Genomic DNA, 13339 nt, shown 5'->3' on the forward strand with positions numbered 1-13339 from the left:
CCTCTGTGCCATTTCCCGCTTCAATGCTTTTCCTGTTAGCTACGTCAGGTCCACACAACTCACATACACATTGCTGCCGTAATCATCACACAAAGTGCGTCACACTGGCCAGTGCCATGACTAGGTGAGCACCCTCGAACATTGATTAACGAAAGCAATTGGGGACTCTCAGACCTTGGAACTACAGTTTTAATTGGACAGTGTTACACCTATTGTGGTCAGTTTATTTATGGAGGACTTTGAGGAACGTGCACTGGAGTCAGCGACCTTGAAACCTGCATGTTTTTCAGATATGTAGGCGATACTTTTGTTGTTTGGCCTCATGGTAGTGAGAATTTAAACCGATTTTTGGAACACTTGAATTCAATCCATCCGAATATTCAGTTCACTATGGAGGTGGAAAAGAATGGATGCCTTCCCTTCCTTGATGTGTTGGTCAGAAGGAAGACTGATTGTACGTAGGGACGTTCTGTTTATAGGAAGCCTACTCGCACTGACATGTATTTGCAAGCTGGTAGTTGTCACCATCCAGGTCATTGTGAAGGAGTACTTCGTACCTTGGTTCACAGAGCCCAAGTTATCTCTGACTCTTCAAGTTTTGCAGCTGAGCTATCACTTCTCGAAGTCACGTTGCGTTGCACTATCAGCCTTCTATGCAACGGGTGAGTGACGATAGCAACGACGTGGCACCTAAGTCTACGGCCTTTTTGCATTAAGCAGGAAGCATTTCCAGCAGGATTGGCCGTATTTTGCGGAAACATGATGTAAAATGTCTTTCGACCATTTTCTAAGATTAAGGCTCTGTTGGCGTCAGTAAAAGATGACCTTGGTTTGCGAAAGGCTGATGTCTATCGTATTCCTTGCAGTTGTGGCATGTCATATATTTGTCAGACAATCAGGACAGTGCAAGACCGATGTATTGAACGTAAGTGTCACACACGCTCACAACACCTGTGCAAATCCGCTATTGCAGAACATTACCTTGACACCATTCATCTTATGGAATACAACAACACGGAGATTCTGGCTTGCACGTGCAGCTATTGGGATAGTGTTATTAAGGAAGCTGTTGAAATCAAACTATCAAGCAATCATATAAACAGATATGGTGGAGTTTGTTTAAATGCTGTTTGGAATGCGGCTCTCTCTCATCAAAAAACAGAGGGACACAATTAGTGCAACCTATCGATATTTCTAATGTTGGTTATCTTTGGCTGTGTGTTGACTCTGCTGTTACTTGTTGTGTGTGTGGTACCTTCGAGGTATTAAATTGCCTTGCACATTGCTTCGTCCTCGCCGTTGTGCCTTAAGAATGGCAGGGTGTGGTCCTATCGAAATATGGGCGGTGGTCGACGACGTCACCTGGCAGTGAACACTTCAAATTGTGCTGCGGAACTGAAAGACGTAATATGACGGAATTTCAAACAAAGAGTCAACTTGACGACGTGGAATCGGCCCAGAAATTTATAGATCAGATAAACAAACTTGTCTCATCATCCAGTTAGGATTTTTTTCTCAGTTTGCATTTGAAAGGAACGCTGGAAATTAGAGGCATCAGGGGAGTGGTATCAATATCAACGAACATCAAGGCTTTGCATTTTGTATACAAATTTTGTGTCTGATAATGTGGATGATAAACTGTCTGGAAAGTTATTTACTGTTCTTCGAGAATTTGAGGTGCTCTGCCACATACGATTCCACCTCATGTGGGTGATCTTTGAAGGGCAGTAGTGAATATTTACGTCACAGCAAGCAAGAGTGGGAAAATGGGCTTAAGGAAAATACATCTACTGTATGAGTACTACTTTTGGGCCGTAGCTGATCAAAATAACTTGCTTTCGCTTGATTCTTGGTCTCCGTATAAGAATCATACTTATTTAAGGCATACTATCACACCTGAAAAGTGCGTGACATTGCAGATCACACCACCTGGAACAACATGACAAATCCAGCCTCTTGATGGTTTTTTTCCGTGCCTGAGCCACATATTATCGCACTATGTCTAACTATGCATTAAAGTTTAACCAGTTTCACATAAGCTATAAGGCAGACAGTTTCGCATTCCATTACATACCATCACATTCCATCAGTTCTCATCACCCCGTTCCACCAGTATGATTCTATATGCATTCCTTAAAAGTTTATACCTTTCTGAACGTCCTCCATGGTTTGTAACTCCCCAGCAGTCCGGTTCGATCTTGATGATGTGAACCTTTGTGATCTCCGTGGAACGCCATTTTCCTATCTGTGTTCATCGTGCAAGTTAATGGTGGAATGTCGTCGATGTCCTCTTTGTGAAGTGTAATACATAAATCCCATACATTACTTCTGAACAGTAATTTTATGTGATCCTTCTGATGTACATGGTGAGTAATTAGCTGCCACTATTTTTTACGTCATAATTATTAACACAAGGTTTTCAAATTAGTCTTACCAAAGATTTGACCTGCGATCTCGCACTAAAGGGGTTCTTGTTAGAGAAAATTAAAGTGTGACAAAAAAAAGCCAGGTGCAGCAGGTACGAGATAACAGAAAACAGACTTGTACGTAACTTTCTTTTATGAAATCTATGGAATTAGGAAGCGGTTGTTTCTGACTCGTTTGCGATCGTTATTTCATAGGTTGAACAGTTTATTTGGTAGCTGTGAAATTTTAATTCGTTGCTTTGGTCACATTGTTGCGCGTATTTTGTGTGTAAGACAATGGGAAAGACAGCCGTGAACTGCATCGGTTATATATTCTTAAGTGTTACTTTTTTAAATTAATTTTGATATCTGCTAGTCATGTTAGTAAAATTTTTTGATGGCTGAGGTGTGGAATATGACGAAAAATAAGAAAGGTAACGCCTGTGGACAGAATTATCTGTGTACATACGTACGTTTAATTTTGCCTTCCTAGATGTATATTATGTATATTGTGTAGAGTTTTCAGGTAATCTACAGTAACTTGTAGCTGGCAAGATGTAGCTTAATGGCGGCAGAGAGTCCGAGTTGACCGTGCATTCTCTTCTGTTACACTTCTGTGTCATGAGCAGCACTATCACTTTAAGCTTTCCTGTCAGAATCATTACTGCCAATTGGTGCCCCTCATGAATGTAGGTTGCTGCCCCAAAAGACGTGAGGATTCGAAGAGTTGCGTTTCCCTTATTTACCCACCACACTACACCTACTGCAAACTCGAAACACTGGCGCCCCGATATTTTAAATAATGGCAGACATTTCACAGTTCGTATAGAAATTAATAGTAGACTGATGAATGCTGATACCTCAAGAAGAAACTTGTACATTATTATTATTTGAACGACGATTATGATGCTGTAATCAGATATGCAGTATCTTTATTAGTTTAAGGATTAGTATCTGACGATGAATTATAGAAGTAACACCCAGCAACGAATTTCTGAAATGTAAACTCTTCATCCGATTTTGTCGGTCGCCATATCTTTAGAAAGTTATTAGTGTAAACCTAAATTGGTAAGAATTACAGGCATGTAACTTGAATAGTACATGAGTTATTGGAGGTCAAAGCAGCCGATTATTATCGATCGCGACAGGCCATAAGTACTCCACAGCTACACGAAAAAACAGTAGCAGCATGCTTATAAATGTATTTATACATCTATGTCTTTGTTTATACCCGATATATGCTATTAATGACGAAACTGGTTAAATATTTACTGTGTTTTAGAAAGCACAGAGACATTGGGCTCTTGGCCTACCTTTTGCTTCTTTTCTTTTGATATATGTTTATTTAATTGTTTATGTATTTAATAATGTATGTTAGAGCGTGTTTATGGTCCAGCCATAGAAATATTTATTTAATTTCATGTTATTTAAATGTAAATCCAGTACTGGGTATATGTTTCATTATGTCTGTGACTGTTTGTTGGCATGAAGACATGGCGCGAGGACGCAAGCCAGTCACAGCGCTCGTGAATCGGGAGACTGGATGGAAGCGAGTTTCCGGAGAGGACACGGGGCGGTTGTGGACAGTACGCGACAGAACACACGGAAGTGAGTGCTGGATGCGGACAGTACAGCGCGACGGACGCACAGTCGGCGGAAAGACTTGGACAGCGGAGCAGTTTGCGCTTGGTCGCGGCAGATAGAGAAACATCGGAGTGCCGACTTGTGCACTTGTGAGAATTCCGTGGCTTCTACAGTGAAGACGTAGTGTGCGTTTAGAAGTGAATGTCTCGCGAGCTGTCTTGTTATTCATAACTAACTACGCCCAGTAGGAATCTATTGTTTCCCTGTTATTCAACTTATATTTTATTTAATTGATGACCCATCGACACCTATAAGTGTTTGGCAGAAATATACTACATTCTCAAAAGTACTTCTACTATCGTACTCATTATTTAAAGTCGTTAAGATAGTACCTGCGGATTTTATTTAATTGCTATCTTTCATTTATAAATTTATATGTTACTTTTATAATTCGCAACTGCCGAGTAATGGAAACCTTTGAACATCCGATTCTTGTGTGCATTCTTATCGTATACTGTAGACTCAGCAGTATTTGGCCTGTAATGCGGCAACTACGTATCCCAGCCCCTAGACAACGAAAGCAGCTAAAACTTTAAAGATTTCAACGTTGAATCGGAGGGTGCGTAGTTGTTTAAAAGCCTACAATCGATTATCGGTAAATGGTGTTTGGTAAAGGGAACCATTACCAAAAAATTTCTAAAAACTTCAGTTGATCATAGTTCGTTTATTTTATCCACTGTTTCTTGAGCATTATTAAAAAAAACAGATGGTGCTTTCTCTCGAAACTCCTAATAGTAAATAATAATGTTTCACCTTTCTAGGCTCCACAGGAAAAACCGACCAAATGCGAATAAGAACTCATATTCGCCAGAAAACAACGACAGTTACAGTTTTTCCAATGTAGAACATTACGCACTATCATCTACACAACAAAAAACTTCTAACTCAACGTTAGGCGATGTTATTTTGTTTCTGTGATCGCAGTGGAGCATAATATCCAGTACACCACAAATCTACGGGAATTAAAAGCTATATTAGCCAGTCCTACATGTCAGGTGTATTTTTCTTGTGCACAACGTACTGTATTATCATTACTGCCTATCCACCTCGCCCAAAATGGTGTTTAGTAATATTAGATTTGATTAGATTAGATTTACTTTCATTCCAATTTATCTGTAGTGAGGAGGTCCTCCAGGATGAGGAACATGTCAGAAAAACAACAATACATGAGAAATATTTACAACTAAAACAAATACCCTAATGTACCATTCAACAGATCCCAAGTGGAATGATCGTCTTTTTTTAAATGAACAATATATAAAGTCATTTTACAAATACTAATGCACTGAAATATAAAATTTTTTTTTATTTATTTATAAAGTAATAAACATGTAATACAACTCTATAATACTTATTTACAATGAACACATTACTGCACTGAAATGGTGCAGAAGTTAGATTGTAGTTACACACACACACATTTACACCCATTTTCAATCCTTGTGAAGATTATTCTTATCTCTAGTACTGATTCCATGAATTGAGCTGTTGGTTTGAAAAAGTGATATATTTTTAATGACAAATTTCATTAAGGAATAATTAAATTGAGAAGCAGTAGTTAGTATCCCTAGTTCCCTAAACAGGTTTCTGCAGGATGTTCTTGAGTTCACACCACATATAACTCTTACTGCACGTTGTTGTGCCTGGAAAACTTCAGCTTGGCTTGTTGAATTACCCCAAAAAATAATCCCATATTACATTATAGAATGAAAGTAAGCACAGTATGCCAGCTTTTTCGTTTTTATATCCCCTGTGTCTGACAAAATTCGCATTGCAAACAGAGATTTGTTATGATGCTTCAGCAGTTCTGTGGTGTGCTTTTCCCAGTTGAATTTATTATCAATCTGTAATCCCAAGAATTTAACACTGTCCACTTCTTCTATCTTCTTGTCATCGTATGTTAGACATATCCTCGTGGGACACCCCTTACGGGTTCGGAACTGCATGTAGTGTGTTTTTTCAAAGTTTAGTGACAAAGAATTGGCTATGAACCAGTGATTAATGTCCACAAATATTTTATTAGCTGATCGTTCTAAGACTACACTTGATTTGCTATTTATTGCAATGTTTGTATCATCGACAAACAGAACGAACTAGGCATCTGGTAATGTTACTGATGAAAGGTCATTGCTATACACAAGAAAAAGTAAGGGCCCTAAAATGGAGCCTTGTGGAACCTCACATGTAATTAGTTCCCAGTTGGATGATGCCTGATAGCTTGATACATGTCTCTTTCCTAGCAACACCCTTTGTTTCCTGCCAGAGATATAAGATTTGAACCATTTTGCAGCAATTCCTGTTATACTATAATACTCTAATTTACTTAAAAGGATATTGTGATTTACACAGTCAGATGCCTTTGACAGATCACAAAATATACTAGTTGCCTGCAATTTTTTGTCTAATGAATTAAGCACATTTTCGCTGAAGTGTAGATAGCCTTCTCAATATCAGAACCTTTCAGAAATCCATACTGTGACATTGTCAGTATGTTATTTGAGATAAGATGGTTATAAAGCCGACTGTACATTACTTTTTCGAAAATTTTTGAGAATGCTGGCAACAGTGAAATTGGACGGAAATTTGATGCTATTTCATTATCTCCCTTCTTAAACAGTGGCTTAACGTCAGCATATTTCAGCCATTCAGGAAATATTCCACTGATAAATGACTGCTTACACAGATAGCTTAATATGTTACGTAGCTCAGAATCACATTCTTTAATTTTGTTGATATTTCATCATACCCACTAGATGTTTTTCATTTTAAAGATTTTATGATGGACATTATTTCTGTTGGGGTAGTGAGGATCAATTTCACATTATGGAAGTTACTTGAAATTTCTGGTCTGAGGTATTCCATAGCAGCATCTACCGAACCTGACAACCCCATGTTTTTGGTAATAGTTATACGAGGGCTATCCACAAAGTACATTACGTTTTGGAATTAAAAACAAATAAAGCATAGAAATTTTTTTAATTATACACAGATGAAAGCCACACTTAAGTACTACTTTTCTACATAGTTGCCATTTAAATTAAGGCACTTATCTTAGCGATGGACGAGCTTGGAAATTCCTTCGTCGTAAAATTCGTCCGCCTGCGCCTTCAACCACATAGTTAATCAGTAACCCGGTAGTAATAGGATTTTTGTGGATTTCCTGGAAAGAGGCACTACAATAAACTCTCAAAGGTATTGCCAAACTCTGCACAACCTCAGAAAAGCAATACAAAACAAGCGCAGGGGAAGGTTGGACTCAAAGATCTTGCTGATTCACGACAACGGCCGGGGCCACACGGCAAATGCCACTCGTGAAGTTCTCGAATCTTTTAAGTGGGTCTAGTTTCCTCATCCGCCGTACAGTCCCGACCTGGCACCGAGTGACTTCCACTTATTCCCAGCAATGAAGAGGTGGTTGGCTATGCAGCGTTTTGATGACGACGCACAGCTTCAAGAAGAGGTGACCACGTGGTTGAAGGCGCAGGCGACCGAATTTTACGACTAAGGAATTTCCAAGCTCGTCATCGCCACCATAAGTGCCTTAATTTAAATAGAAACTATGTAGAGAAGTAGTATTTAGGTGTGGCTTTCACCTGTATATAGTTAAAAAAATTCCCAATACTTTATTTATTTTTAATTCCAAAACGTAATGTACTTTGTGGATAGCCCTCGTAACATGTTTATTAAAAAGTTATGCAACACTATACACATCTGACACCAATGTATCATTTACTCTTAATGCTATTTGTTCCTCTTCATGTCTGGTTTTACCTGTCTCCTCCTTCACTATATCACATATTGTCTTTATTTTGTTATCTGATACGACTATCTTTTCCTTGTAATATATTGCTTTGACATCCGTATTACAGTCCTTAATATTTTGCAGTATTTCTTGTAATGTGCTATAGCATCAACATCGGAACTGTTTCAGATTGACAGATACAGTTTTCTTTTTCTTTTACAAGATACCCCTATTCCTCGAGTAATCCATGGCTTTTTTGAAGTCTTTGCTCTAACCTTGGTAAGTTTTGGGGAAAAACAGTGTTCGAATAAGGTAACCCAAGGTGAACCGTTCCCGAAAAACGTTTACAAATTTCAGGTTAATGGGACTTCGTTTTTTGTACCCACGATACCTTGAACATTATTTGAAATGACAGATGCAGCCCCACATCGCATCATCAAAATACAGCTCCTTTACTTAGAATAGAGTGGTTTAAGAACTCAAAATTATAGTACATAATAAGTGAGCATAAATGTTTTTAAGTTCCGCTAACAAATACTTTCAAATCTAGCTAAACAAAAATAAGTTATTGATTTTGCTGTGGAACTAGCTGTAACTCCATGTCTTTTTTCTGTAAAACTTCAAATTACGAGATAAAGGTCACTAGAAAATTACGAATGCTCAATAGACAAATTTTAATGCACAAACTACTCGCAACAGCCTTATCGAAATCAAAAAATATATCAAATTAAGCCAATAATACCTTTTCAAATTCTTTATGTAATTATGTTTCACCATTTTAGGGCCTCAGAGTACAGCAAATGGACTAACATTAGCAGTGGTGCAAATATATTCGATGCCATGCATACATTATGCAATAGCTAACACTGCTGGGCGAGAATAATGTTAAGTACCTCCCATCGCAAAGGGCTTTTCGAAAGAAGGGGTGTTTGACTTAAGGAGTCGAGGAATGTAACTAAGCAGAAACATACTGAGCTGTGGTGGAGAGATGCATGTGCGTTGGTTTAGAAGCTGTCTGAGAGACCCATTCCCAAGAAAATGGGAGGTGTAGCTTAAGGATGAGTTAAGAAATGTGGTTGGACAGGTATATGCTGAGCTGTTATTGGGAGAGCTAAATATATGAGAGGCTTAGAAACCCTCTCATTCGCCTGTTTCCAAAAATGGGGGTTTGGTTTGCAAAGAGAGCATAGCTTAATAAGGGAGAAGGAGAGGGTGTGGGTAGGAGAATGGGGCATGGCTTACGAGTGGCGTTGCTTAGGAGAGGGGCAGGATATGATGACGTCATGCATTTGTCTCTCCATGTAGGCGACCTGACAGGAAAAGGTCAAATCTGATTGGAAGTCACTATTGCATTCCTACTGATATATATCTGTTATTGATTTAAGAAATTGCATTTTCTCAGCTTCTGTTAAATAAAAATCACATGGACTATATCTAAATATATATCTTACTTGGGGATAGTGGCGCTCTTCCACTCATCAAGAGTTAAGTTGGTGAACTCTCTCCCAGGGACGTGACACCAGTGATCAGGAGTTTGCATAACGAAATTGTACATTTGCACGCTCATCACATTGACGATTGTCCCATAGCAAATGAAAACAGTGTTTAACCTCTTCTGGAACATTCCTCTAGAACCAATGACATCCATGATGTCCTCGAAAGCTGGTACAACCTCTCGATCCTGATGGTATTCATTGGTCTGGTTGACAGTCTGTAACGGAAGGTGTTATTCATTGCACAAATCACTGGCCAATTTACATATTTGTTCAGTAATCGAGGGTGGGTATAACATAGACACAACTTAAGTTTATTCTGCCTAAAATCGTTTTTAATCAGGTAAAAATATGACAAAATTCATGTATTAACATGCATTTATGATAAAGATAAGAATGAACTACAAGAGACTGAAATATGTGAGATACGTAGTGATCTTGTTGAATACTCTGTAATGATATGAAAAGTATTATACATTTAGCTACACGCTTCTAGAGAATGTCAAAACGAAGCAATTGCTACGGAGCATAAATTGTACAATCTGCCCATTGTTGCGTGTCAAGTGAAAACGTTTGCCCATATGCATTCAAGTCAGGAGGAATATTGCATCTTACTTCCGATGGTGCCTGACGACATATGGAAGTTTTAGTCTGACCGTGAAGCGTGTTTGCGTAGCCTAATAGTAAAGGGACCGTTCGCAATAACCGAAAAATATGCTTTCGAGCCACTCCATCATACAGCGGATGGTGGTCCATATTCACAACTGTGAATTCATGTCCTGTATTTCATAACAGCTGTATTTGCCACAGTGCCCGTGCCTTTGGAAATGCAATATCGTCGTGACGTACCAGGTGGATCCTCTCCATCTGCTACGTTTTTTAGCCCCCCTAAATAAGTAACTTTTTTTATTTTCTTGTAATTTTCAATTTATTTATCCGTTGACATGCAATAACTATACTAGAAACCCAACGCTTCTATTCAGACTTAATTTCACTTAATTATTCAGATCCCCATTTAAAGTGTTCTGATTAAATTTTTGTAATTGGGTTTCATTAGGACATTGTTAATTAAAAGTTACAGTTAATTCCAGTTAGTATTACAGTTCGTTACATGCCAAATCCTACGAGCGAGTAATTATATTTGAGAAAGGTGACCTAAACCACCTGAAAGATTAGCATTCTCAAGTTCCAGTAAATACATTAAATTATGTACAATTTAGTATCTCCATAGAAATTAACTTGAAATCTCAAAGCAAGTACTATTTTACAGAGCAGATGTTGTAATAACTACTGTTAAGATTCCGGTCGTCAGCTATACGGATTGATCAGGAACAATGCGCAAAGCTTGTAAGAATCTTGCATGGTAGGTGGTGCTGAGTAACAATTGTCAAGAAAAGAATTCCATACGTTCCCCGTTTCCGAGTTGATTAGCATTGAAGTTAGCCAACCAGGCCGTTGCGCCAAGAAATTCATGTGGCCTGCATTAAACAGTGATGAAAAACATGTCCTTCGTTTGGTTTCTTGTAGCCGAATAAGGGAGCGTTACAAGAATAGCACTTTTGATGGTAATGAGGATCGAATCCGAGCCAAAGGCTAAGAATTCACCTGTTCTGTCGTCTACGCCTTGAGAACAGTTGACGTTAATTGGGTCTGGTCGGCCACTTTAATTTGCGTGCGCAGCAGCCTGATTGGCTAACTTCAGTGCTAATTGACTAGGCACACCATACAGAATTTTTTATTTCTTTCTCAGCACAGCCTACCCTGCAACACACTTACAGGTCCTTCACACTGTTTCTGACCACACTGTATAGTTTTGTTGCCTTAATTTCGCACTACCATTTGACCTACAGCACTGATTAGTTAATACACTAATTAAGGATTTCATGAAATTTACCATAATTGGCACCATGGCACTCACATATGTAACTGAGAACATTCACAGATAGAGTCGTTTTGTAGGGGACATCCTGAGACATCAAGGGATCACCAATTTAGTACTGGAGGAAATCGTGGGGGTAAAAATCGTAGAGGGAGACCAGGAGATGAGTACAGTAAGATTCTGAAGGATTTTGAACAGGCTTGCGCAGTATAGAGTAGCACGGAGAGCTCCATCAAACCACTATTTGGACTGAAGACCAAAAGAACAACGTAGTTTTCAAAGTAACGGTTTTCTCTTACTGTAAGTAGTGGGACGTCACTCAGAATTCCCAGTCGATGGTTTAAAAGTACTCGAGCAATGTCTACGTTCGAGTGCACCCTCAGTGTTGGTTCACCCCACAGCCATGTGCATTCTGTACGCAAGAATACGCGCACATCTAACTGCGAAACTCAGAAACTGTAATACGTCATTATTTTCAGGTGAAATCTGTAATCTACATTAATGAACTTTTTAAGAGAGCCGTGATGTGATCAGTAAGTACCGTGAACTAAACTACTGTTGGGCTCGGCGATATATATGATGGGCCCACTTAAATGAACCATAGGAGTGTAATTGTCCTTAACAGGAACTGTAATAAGAGAGAAATGTAATATTCTCGTCTAAACAATCTAACATTCAGCTTCATTGCTGGTCAGTGACTGTTATCAATGTCGGTTGTGTCCTGTATAACTGTACTAACAATTTTTGGTAGCGTAACAAACTGCTCACCCTACTTAGTAACTGAACTTCACGTGAAATACGTTGTAGTCACCCTACTTAGTAACTGAACTTCACATGGAATACATCGTATATGTTATCTAAAGTTTGAATGGTACATCCTCGAATAAACACCATCTCGCAATACATTCATCCAGCTTCAAGGTGGTGAAAACTTTTTGCTCTCTTGGAGAGACGCATGCTGTAAGTAATAGAATTCCTAGTGTGTGGTCTTGACAGATAACCATAACTATTACTTCTGATCCTCAGTAGGATATTAAGCGTCTTGTGTGCTGTGTTGTATTTATTACAGAGGTTCAACTGAGCCATATTCTATTTGCCATCCTCAAATCCCATAGAAGCTACGGGCGATCATACGTGTATTATTTATGGCCAAATGAGTAATTCGCCGAGCCAGCTTAATAACTATCTCGAACTGTGCTTCAAAATACTTTCTTGAATCATTCAAGCATAATTTATTGTGTCCTACATGCCACGTAAAATCATTGGTTCAACTGTTGGGTGTTCATTTTAACCCATAGCTACTGTGAATGCTGACAAGACCACCTTTAGTACGGAGGGATCTCTCACACTACCTTTTTATTTTTTATGTATAAAACCTCTGTTTTGGTGAGTATACATTTTCATGAATTTTCTGTCGTTTGTTACACTTTTTGGAAACAAATTTTATGAACATTTGCGTTTTTTAAACAAAGCACAATTTAAAAAACTTCGAATAATAGAACACATCCAAATTGGGAACTTATTTTAATTTCATGTGTTACTAAAATAACAACACATCTTTACCTCTCTATTCACCCACCAATTATCATCAGGGAGGTAGTATTACAGTATTACACATTCGCAACGTAACTGAACGGAAAAACGCATTTCAATAATGACAAATTGTATTTGAAATCATTTTGAGTTTACTAATATCATTTCAACATTAGGGCGATTATACCACCACATAATACTACCAAGGTTGAAATTGTGATAAATTTTTATTTTAAAAATCAAGAATAAAGTAATTACCTTCCATATTCATCTGAGAAACTGAACTGGATTGTAATTACTTTCAGCCTGCATGCGTTTCATACAGACCCTCCATAATTCTTCAAGCAAACCGGAACACCACAATGTAGACGCGGATATCTCGTTTTTAGGTCAAACAAGGACATCAACAAAGGGTTGATGTGTTTTGTTTCTCAAAAAAAATTCTGTATTTGAGGCTCATATCTCCGTAACAGCAAGTTTTCTCCAACACTTCCGGAATTTTTTGAAGACGAGGTAGCTGCAAGACAATATTGCGATGCCTTGTTCTTATGTTAGTTAGCGAGTTCTGTTTTCTCCATCGAAAACATACTTGTGTTCTTACCGAAGAAGTACGCTTCTCAGTCATCACCACGTATCACTTCTT

The 13339-nt window shown here is 38.4% G+C and overlaps 2 protein-coding genes across 2 annotated transcripts in view; both read right to left on the bottom strand.

Moving 5' to 3' along the window:
* The window catches only part of LOC126355299 (solute carrier family 22 member 7-like), a 570778-nt gene that overhangs the window by 543471 nt on the left and 13968 nt on the right, over positions 1-13339 (bottom strand). The gene's annotated exons all lie outside the window — the stretch shown is intronic.
* Positions 1-13339, bottom strand: part of LOC126355845 (carcinine transporter-like) — a 361113-nt gene that overhangs the window by 289316 nt on the left and 58458 nt on the right. Inside the window, exon 2 of the mRNA XM_050006305.1 lies at positions 9243-9502. Within this exon, the coding sequence (XP_049862262.1) occupies positions 9243-9502 (260 nt within the window). The remainder of the gene's footprint in view (positions 1-9242; positions 9503-13339) is intronic.

Source organism: Schistocerca gregaria, chromosome 3, assembly GCF_023897955.1.
Source record: "Schistocerca gregaria isolate iqSchGreg1 chromosome 3, iqSchGreg1.2, whole genome shotgun sequence".
NCBI lineage: Eukaryota > Metazoa > Arthropoda > Insecta > Orthoptera > Acrididae > Schistocerca > Schistocerca gregaria.